Raw genomic sequence first — 19,339 nt, forward strand, 5'->3', positions numbered from 1 at the left:
CTATCTGCCCAGGGCTCTTGTTTAGAGAAACAAAAGCAACTTCAGTCCAATTCTACGGAGATTTATGGAGCACCAATGTTTGAGCCAAACGCTGATCACATGGTCGTGAAGACCAGCCCTGTTCCTGTTCCTCAGATTTCAGAGTCCGGCCATATGTGAGTGAGACAAGTAGGGCCCTGACTCTTCTATAGAAGAGGGACTTCGTTGTGTGTGTCCTGTAAACTTAAAATCAATGGCCACTATGTGTTGAGTATTTACTGTGTATCAGACACTAGGCTATGCAATTTACACGTTCTGTCTCATTTATGAGCCATGTGTACTTAGGACGTAAGCGTGTTCATCTTCCATTTCCAGGTGAGGAAATGCATGTGAGATTAGGCAACTTTCTCACACTTAAGGGGCAGAACAGAATTTTAACTTTACTCATCCAATTCCAGAGCCAAGTCATCTTAACCTTTAATAGGAGCCCTGCAGCTGGATAGGTCAAGGCAAAGACGAGGAAATGCCACACACGTCCTCTTCCTAAACCTGTCTCTGAAGTCAGGGTGCTGTGTTTTTGTACATGATGAAACAGAGCCAGAAACAAGGCTATATGACCTGCCAAAGAGATAAAGAACAGCTCCGAGTCCTTGCACTCAGAAAATCAACACCTACCCTTCTACTCAGCCTGCTTTCTGGAAAGACAGAAGGAGGGGAACAGCTGGGACTATTATGGCCTGTCCATGGGAGACAGGGATTGGAGAAAAATGAACCTGAGTCTATATTGAACCGGATTCCAATATGATCATGTCCAGTAGCCTTGTTGAGTGCTTTGCTCCCACATGGAGCCTAGAAAGGAAGTAAAGTTTAGAAACCCTTCTGTCAAGACATCATGGAGCCCGGCAGGACTGGGAAAGAGTTCAGGCATCCCTCACTGACCCAGAGCAGGTGGGAAATCAAATAACATACATAAGTGAATTTTCTAAGCACTTGAAATGTGCTTAAGTGCCAAAACTTATTTTCAATATTTTATGCAAAAAGCATTTGGGGTGCAACAGTCCATACTGACAATTGAATTGTCATCAGAAAATAGCAACCCAGAATTTGCTGTTTAGTTTAACTGGATAAAAGGGCTCTGAAGGAGAATGGAGAAGTGACTTTTCAAGGAAAGGTTGGTATTGTCCTCTGAGAGCCAACCACCATTCGCTTTGTTTTCAGAGAGGTTTCATGGTGTAGTTTCCTCAGCCTGGGATTTAGAGAAACAAAGACACAGATTTCAGGGGCACCTGGGTGGCTCAGTCGGTTAAGTGTCCGACTTCAGCTCAGGTCATGATCTCGTGGTTTGTGGGTTCCGGCCCTGTGTCGGGCTCTGTGCTGACAGCTCAGAGCCTGGAGCCTGCTTCTGATTCTGTGTCTCCCTCTCTCTCCATCCCTCCCCTTCTTGCACTCGGTCTGTCTCTCTCTCTCAAAAATAAATTAAAAAAAAAAAAACATTAAAAAAAAAAAAAGGACACAAAATCCAATCTTGGCTCCAACAAGTACTGGTTGAGTGACCTTGGGAAAATGACATATCCTCTCTGAGGCTCAGTTTCTTCTGTGAAATGGGAATAATAACACCCACCTTATAGAGGGATATGACATGTATAGCACATACTATATAATAATATGCATTATATACAAACACACACAAAGATGGATAGACAGATGGATGCAGAGACATGAAGGTAACAGGTATACCACCGGAAAGTGCTGTCACACAGTGATCACTAAATGTAAGCTCCCTCTCCTTTATCCTGTCTTGTCTTTTCCATCCCACCAATGCTCTGTAATCCCTTTCAGGCTCCTTCAGCTGAAGCACCGACGTGGATCGTTGCTCACCACCAGGAAGAACAATGGGGCGGGGGGAGGAGGGCTGGGGGCAGAGGAGCAGACGTGGCCCGAGGGACTCAGTCCAGTGGCCTCAACGTGAAAATGAAGCGACATACCCTTAAACTTTGTGCAAAGTCTCAGAATCATCCACGAAGGCCCATCCCTCCTGACCTAAACTATAAAGCTTGCTACAGAAAAGGAGGAAGAGCCATGATCGAATTCTGGTCATAACTTCGTGCCCTGTGTGGTGAAGATAAGGGTAGAGTGTACCAGAGATCAGGTTTTCACTCTGCTCTTTGTATCCCACTGTTTCCAAGCATTTAGCCCGGGAGCCCTCAATTCCAGGAAGAGCTCAAGATTTCCAGAGAACATTTACGCAAAGGCATTATTTGTGAAGAAGAATATTTTGATGGAGTTAGGCCAAGGTGCCATGGAAATGGCGAAAACAACAAACCCCTATGTATATTATTGCAAACTAGGTAAGCCACATAAGGTCAACCCAGGCCCAAAGAGTCTCTGGAAAACATTCACAAAACCAATCAAATCTGGGTATCCTCCATTGGAAACCAGGGTCTGTCTGATATGCAATAACTCTGGTAAGCCCCCGTTTGCCTTTTTGTCTCGGCACTTGGTGTGTATTTATGAATGTCTGGGTCCGGTGCTAAGGAATCTGAGTTTTATTCATCTTACTCTGGGTAATATAACTTTCATAAAATAAAGCAAAGCTTTTTAAGCTGATAAACCTCTTGTACTTAGCTGCAAGGCCCACTTAGTGAACAAAACAGGTTTCAGCGTATCATGCGGATTTACAAAACAGAATGACCAATGAGACCTGAATCATTACAGAGATGTAATCCAATGATTTCAGCGACCATATGTTTGACCATGCACACTCCAGAACTTTCTCCTCACAAACTTGGAAGAGATCAGGCTGGAGAAAGCAGGAATGGTTTCACGTATTAAAACCATGTGCAGGCTGACTTCGGCAAAACACTGTTGATGAAAATGTAACAGACAAGTGTCCCATGTCATCCCCGGAGATTTGGATAAGGCCTTGAAAGCTGAGAATGTGTAAGCAGATCAGGGAAAGATCTAGGGGAGAAAGGAAACACATTTCTTGGACAGTTTATATACAACTGGGGCTGAAGACTGGGAACCGCCGGGAAGGGTCGGGGGGAAGGAGATTCAGCACTTCTCCAAGCGTGAGAAGAGAGTAGCATACTCCATTTGGAGTAAAAGAGTTTGTAAAGGAGCGGACCAGACAATGCAGCATCCACAGCTGTTGGATCGTGATCCACAGTGCCGCTTCCAAGTGTATCACTTTTTGATTCTTGCGTTAGCCACATGGACAGCACCTTGAGGCTGTCTGGGGGACGGACACAGAGGCACTGAGCCCCCTGCTGCAGGTGAAACACAGCCAAAGGAAGCCCAGACTAAGCCACTTTGCACTCCGCTCGCGCTGACCACGGAAGGGAGGGCAGGCGGGGAGGAAGATGAGCAGGGAGAGCTTCAAACAGCCAGGACTGTTGTGTTAGGAAAAACCCAGCGAAACTTCCAGCAGCTAAAATTAGTTCTCACGAGTAATGAATTTCATCCCGAAGCTCTGAGGGGTGCAGACATCCAGTCTGGAGGTGATTAACACCAGCGCTAACTGATGATTCTGAACCCGGGCGGATTTCCAATTCGACTTTTGCATCTTGACTTTTTTTTTTTTTTTGGTTGCAGGGCTCTTGCTTCCTCCCTCTCGGCTTGTTTCCTTCCTTTTCTCTCTCCTGTTCTGATGGGCATGCAGTTACGATTCTGCAGGTGAAAAGCAGACCAGCTGCTGCACCTGGGAAGTGTCAGTACAGCCACGCCATGGGCTGTCCACTTGTCCCCTGGCCTCTGCTTACTCGCGTACGAAGCGCTGCTGAGAATGCCTAGCCGGCAAGCCCTCGGAGCACAGCAAGGGGATTAGAGGGCTGAAGACGGTCCCCGGGTGCTGTCTCGCCAACGCATAGTGCAGTGTTCGGTGCAGAGTCACGGGCTTTGGCGTGTCCTTCCGTGGGTCCCCTTACCACCTCCACGAGCGTTTCCTCACTTGCTCGTGGAAATCAGGGACTGTCCCCTTCTCACTTTCATCATCTGCACCTCCTGGTCACAAACCCAGCTCAGAGTAAGTGGTCCAAACTCATGACTTGCTCCTACACCCCCCATGCACTTTCTATAGCTTTACGCTATAGCTGTGTGCTGCCTCCTTCCTGCCTCTGGGCTGCTGTGCTACGTTCCAGACGGTAAACATGGTAAAACATAATAAGGGCCTCTTTTGAGTCTTCCGTTTGCTCAGTATGGTGATAGGTGAGTTAAAAATCCCGATTCAGGGGCGCCTGGGTGGCTCACTCGGTTAAACATCCAACTCGTGGTTTTGGCTCAGGTCATGATCTCATGGTTCCTGAGTTTGAGCCCCCCACCAGGCTCCGTGCTGACAGTGTAGAGCCTGCTTGGGATTCTCTCTCTCTCCCTCTCTCTCTCTGCCCCTCCCCCACTTATACACTCACTCTCTCTCTCTCTCAAAATAAATAAACTTGGAAAAAATCCTGATAATTCAAAGATTATATTTTCCCCATCATCAAGTTTTAGACATCAGAAGGTCAAAGCTGGATCACATCTTTCAAGTTCTATTTCAAAAATTATGTTTCAGACAGAATAGTACATCTTCTCTCCAACACAGTAAGCACATCGTTATCTTCAGATAATTGGTCTTGAAGGATAAACCATCAATCTCCCTGCATGATGGCCCTGCCAATATTTGAAGACAGTCTGTCCAAACCCAGATCACCATCACCTTGTGGAGACTTCCTCAAGGCCAGGACAGGGTTTACAGCTCTGCCCTGGGAACTCTTGCCTCTCATTTCGGTGACAGCCACCAAGACTGGATTTTAACTGATCTGTTTACTATCTGTCCCCTCCAGCAGACAGTGAGCACCCCCAAGTCCGAGTTGGTAACGAATCCATCTCTGCAACCCCGTCGTATTGCCTGACACATATTCCGCTCAATAAATGTTAGTTAAGTGAATGCATGTCAATCCTCTGCCTTCTGTTCTCCAGGAGAAATATCCTGAAGCGTTAAATGACAGTTTCCAGGAGAGGATACTGATGATGCTGACGTGAACAGAAGAGAGCAGAGGAAGTGAAATGTTTTTCCATCTGGCCTGAAGCCCTGCCATTGAGTGTAAAGGTGATGTAGGTGAGACATTCCCTATGAGCTTCTCCCTGAGGTGTCCTTTCTACCCCAGGGCCTTTGCGAGACAAAGACATTAGTGGATTCCACCTTCCCTGAAATGACTGGCAGGAAGTTGCTCTCCCTCCCCCAACTAAAGTGCAGAATTTCTTGACCTCCATTGCGCTGCTTGTAAAATTTCCTCCATCACCTCCGTGCATACCCCTCCACCCACTTTCTGAAACCAGACAATATTTGTTTGACTATTTCCTAAGGGTTGAGAAGTGAACCAACCATCAACAGACAACCAATAAAGTCTTTCCCCAGAAGCAGCAGGGAGAGGGTCACAGGCCCACAGCAAAGCAGGAATATGGTCAAGCAGTACTTGTGTCTGAGACTAAAGGTAACCAAAAGGCATTTAGCCACATGCAGAATCCACTCAGTGTAGACTATGGAGGGGAGATGAAGCACCTTTCTGGAAATCCTTGGAAAGCACCATAGTGAAATGCAGTCAGTGAAATAAAGTCAGTAAGTCTGAGAATTATGACAACCAAAGCCTGCTCAAACACCGATAATAATGCCTGAATGATAGAAGATAGAGAAGGCTGGAGGCTGATCTTTAGGGCAGGAGGGAGGAGAGGGAGGCGTAAGCCCTGGCCAGTCTGTGGCCACTCTGACCAGCCACCAGGGACAGCTGTGTCACAGAGGGACAGAAATACCCTTGGATATAGAGAAGAACCCTGGAGAGGACTCTAGGCTTTGGGAAAACATGTAAGGCCATCCAGCTTTAGGCTCTGATTCCTTGTTTGTAAAGGCAACTTCTGCTTTTAATCTGCTTTCTCATGGAGCATTTCCTCTTGTGGGGAGAACATGCTAGTTTGATGACATGTGTATCCAATTACCCTGCAGGGCACGGATCTCATGATTTAGTAAACTGACACTCCAGGTTGTTTTTTTTTTTTTTTTAATCTCTTTTGAGTCTGGCTAGTGTGAACCAATTCACTGGGACTGTCTGAGCAAGATGAATAAATAGATTAATTTAGTTCCTGAACTTCGAAAGCCAAAGGGCAGCCCATGGGCCCAAGGCAGCCTAAACAAGGCAATGTGTCCCATCCCACAAAGTTTATGAATATAACAAGATGATTGCTGCCTGCTGGCAATGCCAGTTAATTATTCTTATTAGTGCTAACACTTTTCATACTAATGGTAGTAACCACCATCATAATGCCCCATGCTTGGCTCTTTCCCTGGGGCTGAGTAATTACACCACATTCTCTCCTACTGGAGCTTGGGTTCCGGGGCTCTCTCCCTGGGACATGTGTATCCACAAAGCCGCATCTGTCAATGGTTTAAAATGATGATGACTACCTTGACAAGGAACATTCTTTGTCTCCAAAAATGGACCTACCATACAGATTAGGCACTCTTATCACCACTCTTTACAAAGCCAATTACACTGAGTACCAGCTGGCCGATAGATATTTATGTGACCTCGTTTTAAAGACTGAACCATGTAGGAGGCCAGTCAAAAAGTAAGGGGATTACTGTAAGTATTTTGCCTGGAGTTTCTGCTAGGCAGAGAGGTCAAAGGCCACAACAAGGGTAGGGGCCCTCCCCACCCACAGCAGACCCACCCTAACTCTCTGGCCTTCCCAAACGTTCTCATGCCCAAACTCCGTAAGGCCTTGCTCGATTCTTAGACTGACATACATCCACTGTGTTTCTCCATAGTACAGAGCATGCTGTATCCCTGAGCATAAGTGAGGCAAGCCATCATTAACTCATCTCCTTGAAATTTCGAGAAAGAAAGGCAGTGTGCACATGATGGCAAAATTCAGTCTTGTCAATGAAATGCTGATTCTCATCTCCAGTGGGCACATTTATTTCCTTGGAACTTGCGGGATCTTGGCTGACCACACCTCCAGGCTGGACACTGACATGCCCACCAGGGTGTCCCTCACATTCTCCTCATTCTTCTCAGTAGCTTAAGTGATGCAGGCAAAGATGTTTTTCCTAAGTCCAGATCCCTAGAGGGACTCCTGATAAGGACCCATTAAATGTGTTTTTAAAAATGAGTACCCTTCATAGGAAAAAATATTTCTCCTTCCAACATGATGGATAACATAGAAATGAGTGCAGAGATCAAAAGAGAAGGAATACATCAAGTATCTGCACTGACAAAATACAGAATGTCTGCATGCAGAGGGGATGTTTGGTACATGGCCGGTCACAGCCGCTTTTGCTGTGATCTGATTTCTCAGTGTGACAGGTTTAGCAAATGAAAATAACGCTGCACTTCAAAAAACTGCAGAGGCTAACCTTTTTTCCATTACAGGTGATATGAAGAACAGGGGTTCAGCACAGACCCCCGCAGGACAGCTGCCTTCCCCTGTGCGCTGCCTGTGCGTCATGACCCGCTCAACAGCCTTGCTCACTGGTCTCCCGACAAAAGATGAAAGCAGGGAGTCGGGGTGCAGTAGGAAGGTCAAAAGTCCCAACATGGGTAGGGGCCCTCCCCACCTACGGCAGACCCACCCTAACCCTCCAGCCGGTCAGCAGGAAGTAGCAAGAGTCTGAGACTGAGATCCATGAGTTCTAACTGCTAACCCTAGTTCAACATGGAGCCAGCCTTGCACCAGGAACCCCAACCAAGGCCAGGGGCCTTTTACTGAGTATTTTCATCAGCGCTCGAATGTGCCTCAGGCAACCTTGATCCTGTGCCTGCAAGCATCCCTCTCCCCTCTCTGAAATGCTAGTCTTATCCAGCCTCCTAGACATACCTGGCATGGTGCCTCCTCCTTCCCGAACACCCTTGTCCCCATTGGTGGCTTCAGCCCAGGAATTCCTACAGCTGCACACAAGCCCCTCCACATGTCACTTAATCTACTTTATGAACCTTCTTGTCCCACCATATACACTGTTAATATTCTCATGGGAGGCAACATGCTTTTGTCATCTTGGCATCTTTAGCACCTAACACAGTGCCTGGAATAGAGAAAGTACTCAAGAAATGCTAGTTGTTGGCACTAATAATGATAAATTTGAAGTGAGTGGTTCTCCAAGCATAGCCATATTATGTAGAAAAATTTTATCTAGAATGTGGCCTATCAGCCATAAAGATCTGAACATCTTGGAAGGTATAAGAGAGAGGCTCACAGTCTCCATTTATTCTCTGCTTGAGACTCTCAGAGCTCTGGAAGGCACCAAGGAAAACAGGCACCCTAGCTGCCATTTTGAAATATGACACAGCTGATAAATCAACCGGAGACTAATCCCTGGAGCAAAACTAGTGGTGACCAGGTGACCACCAAGTTTGAGCTTATCAATTTATACTTAAAGTAGAAATAAAGAAATACAGTATTGCTTTACTTAATACTATATTTTAACCCAGACAAGTATTGTATTGTATACTGTAATTATAAGGCTTTGGATATACTACATTCAAACGATACCCAGATATATATGCCAAGCATCTCTATCCCAGACTTCTGACCTCCACATGTGCATACACAATTACATGAATATCTCAAAGTTTATCTCAAATTTAACATGCCCCAAATGAAATTCTTGATCTCACTGATCCCCCTAGACTTGCTCCTTCACCACCCTCTATCCTTTTTTCTTAGCCATCTACATGAATGCTTATGCCAAAAACTTGGATTTACACCTGAAACTTCTCTCTCCTTTAACCCCATATCCAAAATACACCTGCCACTCGATCACCATCACTGCCTCCCTGGTGGAAGCAACTGTCACTGCTCACCTGACAAAGCCTCCCAACAGTCACCACCCTCCACTCCTGCTTTGTCTAACCCCCGTTCACAGAGTAGCTGGAATAATACTTGAGTGAAAATCAGATCAGTTCATATCTTTGGCCAAAATCCTTCTTTGGCTTCCCACTACATTTGTTAAACCTAAACTTTCTGCCACGTCTCTCCTTCCCCAGGCTCTTGCATATAACTTTCTGATATCCTGTCTTGATATCATACTCTAACCATGTTGGACTTAAAAAAAATTTTTTTTTAACATTTATTTATTTTTGAGAGAGAGACAGACAGACAGACAGACAAAGGGCGAGCGGGGAAGAGGCAGAGAGAGAGGGAGACACAGAATCCGAAGCAGGCTCCAGGCTTTGGGCTGTCAGCACCGTGCCCGGTGCAGGGCTCGATCCCATGAACCGTGAGATCATGACCTAACCCAAGTCATACATTTAACCAACTGAGCCACCTGGGTGCCCCCTTGCTGTCCTTCCTGGTGTTCTCCTACCTATTGGGCCATGGCAGACATGTTCTTTACCTACTGCAAATCCATTTCCTGCTTTCCTCTTCACCAGCAGAGGTCACCTGCTTCATTTGGCCAACCAGCGATAATCCCATCTTCTCTGCCTGGGACTCCTTTAGAAACGAGCATGGGAGGCATTTCTGGCCAATCAGACATGAGGGAAAGTTGCCTGAGGGGCTTCTGGGGAAGATATTCTAGCTCTTCCAGGAACGTGGGGATAAACATCACCTCTTCTTCCACCAGTCAATGCTGTGTCTGTCCAAGATGCCCGACGCTGCGGTGGCCATCTTGTGTGGTTGTGGGGGGTGGGGGGGGCGGTCGCAAGGAAAGATTAACGTAGTAAGGATGGTGAAGAGCAGTACCATCCCAGATGGATACCATCTGGGAGTGACATTCTGACCTAGGCAGTCTTGTGGCTCCCCTAGATCCACACTTGTTATTATGTGAGGTATGACTTGTTTTCTTGTTTTAAATGCTTAAGCCAGAATTTTCTGTTACTTGCAGCTGAAAGCCTCCTCTGTGCATGCTATTCACTCTGCCTGGAACACTTTCTCCTCACTCTATCTGCTGAACACTCACACATCATTTAGGTTTTGTTTTAAGGCCCCTTTTTCAAAGAAGTCCTCCTCAGCCATTTACCCCAGTGGAAACGAGGCAACCTCTGTTCCACTTTACTAGGGCACCTCATGCTCTTCCTTTAAGGCACTCTGCACGTTTTGAAATGTGTTGCACATGTTGCACATGTTTAAATGTTCATTTATGAGGTTTCTCTGAATGCGTGTCTCTTCCATGAGACTGAGAGCCAGCTTCACAAACCCAGGGACTGTGTATGTTTTGTTTAACGCTCATTCCCAGGATCTAGCATAGTGACAGGTGCATGGTACGTACTCAGTAAACATTTGCAGAAAGAAAGAAACAAACACAAGCTGGATGTCACAGGGAAAGAAACATCCTGTCTTCTCTCACTGACATGGCCACGTCTGCATGTGGAGGGCATGTGGCGTAGCAGAAAGAGCTGGACTGGAAGTCAGAGCTGGGCTTGGGTTCAAATGTCAATTCTGACACCAAGTTATATTACTTAATGTCCTTGAACTGAAGTTTCATCTTCTCTCAGTGGGTTTAATAATAACTACACCTATCTTGTAGGATTGCAGGGAGGTGAAGGGAGATAAAACCTGTGAGAATATTTATATCCTTGCACTGTTAAACAGATGTTTGATGTAATATATATGTGTATATGTAATATATATGTGTATATATAATATAGATATATACGTATTTATTATATATACATCATTGATATTATAAAGTAGGTACTATGTCTATCCTGAAATGTCCATGTTTTGAGGAGATTCTGCTATAAGAATTTTATCAAGCACAACACAACCAAATCAGTTACTATGGACTGAATAGCATCCCCCTCAAATTCGTATGTTGAAGCCCTAACCCCCACTGTGATGGTGTTTGAAAATTGGGCCTTTGAGAGGTAATTAGGTTGGGATGAGGTCATGAGGATGGGGTCTCCATAATGGGATTAGTGCCTTTATGAGAAGAGACAGGAGACACGAGAGAGCTTGAACATTCCCCTTCTGCCTTGTGAGGACACAATAGGAAGGTGGCAACCTAGGCAGAAAGAAGGTCCTCACCAGGAACTGAATCAGCAGGCACCTAGATCTTGGACTTCCCAGCCTTCTAAACTGTGAGAAATGAATGTCTGCCTATTAAGTCACCCAGTCCATAGTGTTTTGTTATAGCAGCCAGAGCTAAGACACCAATGCCCATCCCAGTAAAGCTGTATGTACCTCCTTCTAGCTGTGCAGATATCCTACCCCAATGCCAAGACCATTATACATACAAAGGGAATCTATAGACATTAGTGTAGACCAGACTGTTGGGTCAAGATTCAGAAGAAGTGTGAAGGCACAAACAAGCAGAAGCCCAGATGAAGGGACACTTGTGCCTAGTCTCAGATTTCTCGAGATGATGCCAGCTTTGGTCCTCTGCAGGAAGAACAGTGGCCCATCATTCATTTCTTCTCATCTTTCATGTCAAGTTTGTCAAGGCATGACTTCTGATGTGAATTTCAGCTGAGAGTTTAGGGGGCCAGAGTAAATAACACACGGCCTGTGTCTGATATCTACCTACACAGGAAGCCCCCTAATGAGGTATGCTAAAGTGTGGTGTGTGTGTGTGTGTGTGTGTGTGTGTGTGTGTGTGTGTGAATTTATTAGGGGACAGGGTCCAGAGCTTCCACCAGATTCTCAAAAGGGTCTGTAACTCCCCCCGACACACACACTAAAAAGGATGAAACTACTATAGAAGATGGTCAAGATGCTTTAAAAGTAAAACCACTATGTAAATGCAATGTTAGTTTTATAGCTCAGATGAATCTGCCCTTTACCTATTTCCATAAGTGGGAGTCCTACGGGCCAAGGATATCAGAATGGATAAATCCTGTGATAATGGCAGGAATCTACAGGAGCTGTCAACTAAATCCACTTTAAATTACAAAAGCTGCCCGGTTGAATGTATGCTGTAGAAAGACCGCTTGCTTTCCAGATAATGAGACAATGCCAATACAGGGAGGATGTTTCCAGCAGTCCCTGAGGATGCCACATACTGTCAGACCTTTCTCTGATCACAATCCCCCACGGTCTTTCATTGTGTGTAGCAGACTCTGTCTGCTAGAAAGCCTTCCCTTCCTTGGGAAGAAATTCATTTCCTATCAATTACAGACACCAGTTGGCCTAAACCCAGCCTAGCAGTGTGCTCCATTTTAAGTGTTTGAAAGTATCACTGCCAAAAGAAATTGTAATTAAAAAACAACTTTACAGTGGACTGAAGCAAAACAAACAATAATAACCAAAACTGATCACCGTGAAAACAACTGCAACAACCCTATGCCTATGACAGCCCTTCCTGGGTTGTGGAGATGAGGCACCTGAGAAGAAATGAGGTACCTAAAGGCTAAAGTTTGGTTTTCACCATATTTTTCTCATTTTGATTTCTTTTGAAGATGTCCTAATATTTTCATAGTCATCTGTATCCCCAGGAAAGCCAAGGTGGCACATGAAGAATGCTCAACATCATTAGCCATAAGATAAATGCACTGAGGCATTATTCATAACAGCCAAGATATGAGAACAATCCAAGTGTCCATTGATAAAGAAGAGGTGATACACACATGCACACACGCATGCATACACATACACACACACTGGAATATTACTCAGCTATAAAAAGGATGGGATGTTGTCATTTGCAACAACAGGGATGGACTTAGAGGGTATTATGCAATGTGAAATAAATCAGACCTAGAAAGACAAATACTATATGATCTCACTCGTATGTGGAATCTAAAAAAACAAATGAATAAATAAACAAAAAGCAGAACTGGACCTATAAATACAGAGAACAGATTGATGGTTTGCCAGAAGGGAGGGTGGAGGGGTAAAATGGGTGAAGAGGAGTGGGAGGTACAGGCCTCCAGTGATGGAATGAATATGTCACAGGAGTAAAAGGTACAGCATGGGGAAAAGAGCCAACAGTATTGGAATAGCGTCGTATGGTGACAGAGGGTAAGCTACACTTGCTGTGAGCACAACCTAACGTATAGAATTATGAAATCACTATGTTGTATGCCTGAATCGAATGTAACATTGTGTGTCAACTGCACTCAAAAACGTTAGAAATACATTTTAAGAAAGAGAAACGCAAATCACACGCACGACAAAAGCACTTCATACCAATTAGGACGGCTGTTATGAAAAGTCGGGAAGGATGTGGTGAGACTGGAACGTTTGTGCATTGCTTTTGGGAATGTAAAGTGGGGGTGCTGCTATGGAAAACAGCGTGGAGCTTCCTCCAAACGTTAAAACGTAGAATTACCGTATGATCCAGCCATCCCACATCCCGGTAGACACCCAAAGGCAGACATCTGAACACCCATGTTCACAGCAACATTATGTATAACGGCCACAAGGTAGAAATCGCCAGGTGTCCACTGAGGGATGAATGGATAAACAAAATGTGTCATATGCATATAACGGACTGTTCGTCAGCCTTAAAAAGAATGAAATTCCGGCACCTGCTCCCACATGGATGAACGCTGAGGACGTTATAAGCGAGAAAGCCAGTCACGAAAGCACAAATGCCATATGACTCCACTTACGTGAGGAACCTAGAATGGCCGACTTCACAGAGATAGAAGGAAGAATGGAGTGTATCTGGGACTACAGGGAGGGGACAACAGGAGTCAGAGTTTAATGGGGACAGAATTTCAGTTTGGGGAAGATGAAAACATTCTGGAGATGGGTGGTGGTGACTGCACGACAGGGTGAATGAACTGGACGCCACTGACCTGTGCATTTAAAAAGGGTTAAGATGGTAAATCCTGTGTTAAGTATATTTCATGACAATAAAAAAGAAAGAAAGAAAAAAGAAGCCAAGGTAGCGAGCAATACTCACAAGATATAGGCAATCACCCCGATGGACCAGCAGTCCACAGCTTTGCTGTACGGTTTCTGGGCCAGGACCTCAGGAGCTGTGAAATGACAAAGGAGAGACACAAGCCTGACAACTCAAAAGCTGAAGACATAAAACATTTCTTAGATTTTTCTTTTCTTTTTCTCTTTGCGCCTCAGGATGAACTTTCTGTCATTCTAAAAACTGAGTAGAGATAGAGGACCTATTTCGGGTGTTGGCTTTCTTAACCAGAAAAAAGTGACAGCATTTGTGCGTGCGTGTGTGTGTGTGTGTGTGTGTGTGTGTGTGTGTGTGTGTGTGTAACTGGAGATTATCAGTCAAATTCAATCAGTCAATCAACAAATAGGAATAGGTAGCTCTCTTATGTCAGTGCTGTGTTAAGTACTACAGCTCAGCTGAGACTGAGTCGGGGACAGGTACACTTCACGGGAGCCTGGGGTGTGACTCCACCTAAAATTAACTCAGGGAAGCCTCTCTGGGCCCAGCACAGGGCCTCCCTGGGTGCCGTAGGGCATGAACAGGAAGCCTCTTCCTAATGCCTTCACAGAGCTCACAATCCAGGGCAGTGAAGACCTGAAATCTGGCCCCTGGGGGGCCTGGCCCAGGCCCGCTCTCAGCTCATTCTCTAAGGTTTGGGGTGGGTCTCCCGTCAATACAGACAGTTCAGCCTCTCCCCTGTCAAACAGCAAAAACGCTCCTTAATCTCAACTCCTCGCTTCTAACCCGAGGGTCCTCTAGCCCAGGGGTCTCAGCTTATTCTGTCCCTGTTCTCACACTTGCTATTCCAGGCCTTGCGTGCTTTCCTAAGCAGGACTAGGAACGCATACAAACTATTGTTGAATGTTTCTGGTTACGACGGTAAGAAATACCAACCACAGACAATCCCCAAATCTGCTTGTAGGTTTCGGCCCCAATTCCTCCAAACTTCTGATGAGACTTTATTTTTTTCCTTTTTTCCCAAGAGCAAAATAAATAGGTCGGTATGTCTTTTATTGGCTACATTCAGCCTCAACATGATAGCAGAAGGAGACCCAGAACTGTAACGCTGGGCAGCTCACAAACTGGAGAAGCGGTCCCTGGATACTTGGGAGCTGGCTGCATCTTCCTTGTCCCCACTTGTCCCCACTTCCTTGTCCCCGTGCCTACTAAGAGCAGATTTCTCAGATGCTTCTATTATGGCAACTGACGAAAGGGAGCCGTTTACCACAGTAAGTTTCTCGCTGATTTAGGAGGCATGCTCTCCATGAGCTGATGTTTTGGTATGAGTGGCTACAAGACAACAGATGGAAACATCTGCAAGGAGCTTAGTTCTAAGCCTCCAGGGCCATCCACGTGGGCTGGTGGAAAGTTCAAAGGAGACAGAGAAGGCTCACTGGTGACGCCTGACCCAGTGTCATTCCCCCAGCAGAACAGACGGCAGAATATCCTGAGCCCACAGCCAGGCTGGCAGGCAGGAGCCCTGGCTTCCACGTCACAGGGTCCGCAGGGCTCTTTAGGAAGACGGCAAGCCAGCCCGGCCCAGCCACTCCATGACACCAGATGTCAAACAGTGATGCAGGGGCAGCTAGAGCTCAGGGCAGGATTGGGGGCACAAGCTCTTGTGTCACACCAGGTATGACATGGCGACAGACATGCGGAAGGAGCCCTGAGAAGGTGCGAAGGCACCTCCAACAGCTGATTCCACAGTTTATAAGCAAAGATTGAGACGATCCCCTGAGCCACGGTGTGTGGAGGGTAAGCGTCACAGCACCTGCAAAGCAGGCTTCACTCCTGGGAAGAGCTGATACTGTCTGTGTTCTTTTGCACACCCCATCCTCAGTTCTCTAGCGCTGTGGGTGTGGGAGGGAGGACTCCTTAGAGCACCCCCTCCTCCCTCCTTCTCCTCCTTCCTCCTCCTCCTTCTCCTTCCTCTCTTCCCGCCCCCCGCCCACCCTCCCTGACTGTTAGAAAGAAATTCTGGTCGCCATCCATTACTCAGAAAACAAAAGAATAAAGAACACGATGGCCCTCCAGGAATCTGTACATCCGAAGGCACCTGCACATTCAGCAGATCTACCTTCAGCCCGGCAAACAGACCTACGTTTTGGAGAACCGTGCGAGACATGGCACGCGCTTGAAAAGCAACTGGCTGATTTTTAGGCAGCTTGGAACCGGGATGTTCCTTCCGATGTTTAGATTCTTGAAGCCACAGATGACATATACACAATTTTCAAAACCAGAGATTTTGTTTAAATGGTAAAGTTTATAACATCAAACATACGGTTTAAAAAAAAAAGATAGGGGCGCCTGGGTGGCGCAGTCGGTTGAGCGTCCGACTTCAGCCAGGTCACGATCTCGCGGTCCGTGAGTTTGAGCCCCGCGTCGGGCTCTGGGCTGATGGCTCGGAGCCTGGAGCCTGTTTCCGATTCTGTGTCTCCCTCTCTCTCTGCCCCTCCCCCGTTCATGCTCTGTCTCTCTCTGTCCGAAAAATAAATAAACGTTGAAAAAAAAAAATTAAAAAAAAAAAAAAAAAAAAAAAAAAAAAAGATAAAGAAACGGTGTCTGGATCGTTCTCAGATGCTTCTATTCTCGCAACGGACAAAAGGGAGCCACTGACGGAGAGATGCCAGATCAGTAGCATGGGTGTTGGGGGGAAGTTCTCAATGGTTAACAAGCAAATATCAAGGTAGCGATACTGGGGTACTGGGGGTGGAGGTCTGTCTACCTGTGCCAAACATTTCTTGTTCTTCCTGGTGTTGTGTCTTACCTAGGTCCTATCAGCAACACAATAAACATTGTTTAACCAACTGTTGGCAGGTAAATCACTTGCCTTGGGGGTGAAGTTCTGAACTGCACTTGAAACACACAGAGAGTGAAAGTCCTTGGATGTGTAATGTGACAATAAACAAGAGAAAGTAGATTGATTTGGAAATGATATTCTCACCAACCTAAAATAATTAAAGAATTACGCAATGGCAAACCACACTAATGTGTGTTGATTCCAACTGCTCTTTTGATTTGATTCGTGAAACCAAATGTTCTCAGGACATTGAACAAGCCTGCCTACATCCCTATAAATAGCTACTTTTCATCTCGCAGTGATTCTTGGAAAACACCGATTCTCAGGCAATATTCAAAACCCTCCTGACGATTTGAAACGGCCACCCAAATCGTGACGAACCTCTGGGATCTGCTGGGATATTTTCTCTCCTGCTCTCCTCTGGGTCCTACAGTGGGCTCCCCTTGTTTGGCCAACCTGTTGAATTCTCCTCACCTCCTACCCTCTCCCCGATCCTTTCAGCCTGGGGCCTGCAGCCTGTAGTTCTGCAAGAGGCCACTCTCGCTCTGATCTTGGGAGAGGCCAGGTTTCACTTTGAGAACTGGCCACACTCCCTTGTATTATGTTATTAATCTTATACCACTGGCAAGAATTTGGTTGTATTTCTTTTTTGTTAATGTTTATTTATTTTAGAGAGAGAGAGAGAGAGAGAGAGAGAGCAAGCACAAGTGGTGGAGGGGCAGAGAGAGGGGGAGACACAGAATCCGAAGCAGGCTCCAGGCCCCGAGCTGTCAGCACAGAGCCCGACATGGGGCTTGAACTCACGAACCGTGAGATCATGACCTGAGCCAAAGTTGGATGCTTAACCGACTGAGCCACCCAGGCGCCCCTCGGCTGTAATTCTAAAATGTCACAGCCTCCAAGGTACAAACTCTCAGACAACAAATGCACACAGTCCCCGCGGGGCCTCGGAGAGAGAGTGGGAAGGGTTCTCAGTCACACCCACCACAAATCCATTTCTCCCCCCAACACCAGTCAGATGCCGAAGAACTTCCTAATGAAGGAGAAACAATTTTCTCTCCTGACTGTACCCAGCACAACTCACGTGCAGTGGGAGGGTGACAATGACTCTCGCCACCCCCACACCTCCTCACAGAGGGAGGCTCTGCACGGAAATAACTTAATTGGTGTTACTGACACTTGACAAAGAGAGCCGTCATTAACGGGCACTGCGGCTCGTTCGAGATGCCATCAGCGCCCAGGCAGAGCGGGAAAGGGCTCAGTCTCCTGGTACAGCGGAGACAGAAGGACAAGACTCCAGGCCGGAGGACACAGACGTTCCTCTAGTGCATCTCAAGGCACAGTCCTGGGGGCCGTGAGCGGCAACAGACCGACCCGGAGGCGCCGAAAAGGACACACACAAGATAGGTAGCAGCCGAGTGGGAACAGCTCTACCTGGGTGACACGTGTCGGTTTCCCAGGTTTCATCACCAAACTCCCGTGACACGCCAGCCTCCTGGACCTCCTCCCCTCCCCTCTGTATCTCCTCCCTACTGTGTGAATCACACTGCCGACCACCACACTTGGTACCGCTGGACAGCGGGGACGTATCTCTGGTCTGGATATTCAGGGCTTAGCACATTCTGTTTGGTTAACCAATGGTTACTCCTGACACGAAGTGAGGGGACGAAACGGGCAGAATTAGCCCTATGCCTCTGTCTGTGGCTGACTGTGTAGTTCATGCCACTTTCCTTTTAAGACCTTTTCTCAAAGGGATTTCGGAATCACTACTTCTAGGGCTAATGGACAGGAAAGACCTTCGGGGAAGTGATCTCTCAGAACCTCCTTCTCGGTCAGACCTTGGGGGTTAACGATTCCGTTTTCTTAGCTCTCCCTGGTAGAAAGAGCATTCCATTGGCCGGGTCGGTTTACTCCAGCAAATAGAAGTCAATCACGTGAACCACGCTGTCTCAGCAGGGCAGCCCGAGCTGCTGGAGATCTGTGTGGACAGACGGGGCCCTCCTTCTGAGCCCCACGCTCGTCTCATGCTGTTCAGCGAAACAGTTGGTTCAAAATTTGAAATAATTGAATTTACTGCTGTGAGACTCACGACCAACCCACTGTGGAAAATTCCACTTGGTGGGAAGCGTCCTCCAGGCCAAGCTGTTTTATATTGGTTGAAAGCAAGGGTTCCTGGTAAAGGAATTCACAGATTCCAAGAGGAAAAAAAAAAAAAAAATTCAGAAACCTTTCATCTTGTTTTTGAAACAATTAAATTGCCCATTTTCCTTCCGGAAAGAGAGAGGAGCAAAAGGCTTAACCAAGTCCCAAGTCTAACTGGGAGCAGGAAGAGGGGCTCTGTTGAAGCAGGGGCGGCACTCAACCCCCAGGCTCACAGAAACCAGAAAAAGAATTTTCCCTTTCCCTGTGCTCTCAAGGGAGTGCCGAAGAGCAGTTTCTACAGAGGGAGAGGAGGAGATTGAGAATATCTCCCCCTGTTACCAGGTTCACGGTCAAGGCCGTCTGTTCTCCTCCATGGAAGTCTAAGTACCACTGTACTCAGTACCTCAAAGTTGACCACCTCCAGTGGGTGAAGCAGAGGACACGCAGGAGGGGTGGCCTGGGGTGGGGAGCAGCCCTCCATGCCAGAAAGCGGCAGCCCGGGACCCAGAACCATGGGACCCAGGCAGTGTTTCTTGCGTTCCTCAGTTATTTAACAGCTTGGGTTCCATTTCAGGCACTGGCTTTGTGGTGTGAGGGAAGCAGAC

At 46.6% G+C, this 19,339-nt stretch overlaps 1 protein-coding gene across 4 annotated transcripts in view; it reads right to left on the bottom strand.

The window, feature by feature from the left end:
• CAMK1D (calcium/calmodulin dependent protein kinase ID) overlaps nt 1-19,339 on the bottom strand; it is a 437,908-nt gene that overhangs the window by 28,549 nt on the left and 390,020 nt on the right. For all 4 annotated transcript variants that reach the window (XM_086714936.1, XM_025930109.2, XM_086714934.1 and 1 more), the window contains exon 6: nt 13,796-13,871. In XM_086714936.1, the coding sequence (XP_086571062.1) occupies nt 13,796-13,871 (76 nt within the window). The remainder of the gene's footprint in view (nt 1-13,795; nt 13,872-19,339) is intronic.

Source organism: Puma concolor, chromosome B4, assembly GCF_028749965.1.
Source record: "Puma concolor isolate L17-30 chromosome B4, mPumCon1.1.hap2, whole genome shotgun sequence".
In the NCBI taxonomy this organism is placed as follows: Eukaryota; Metazoa; Chordata; class Mammalia; order Carnivora; family Felidae; genus Puma; species Puma concolor.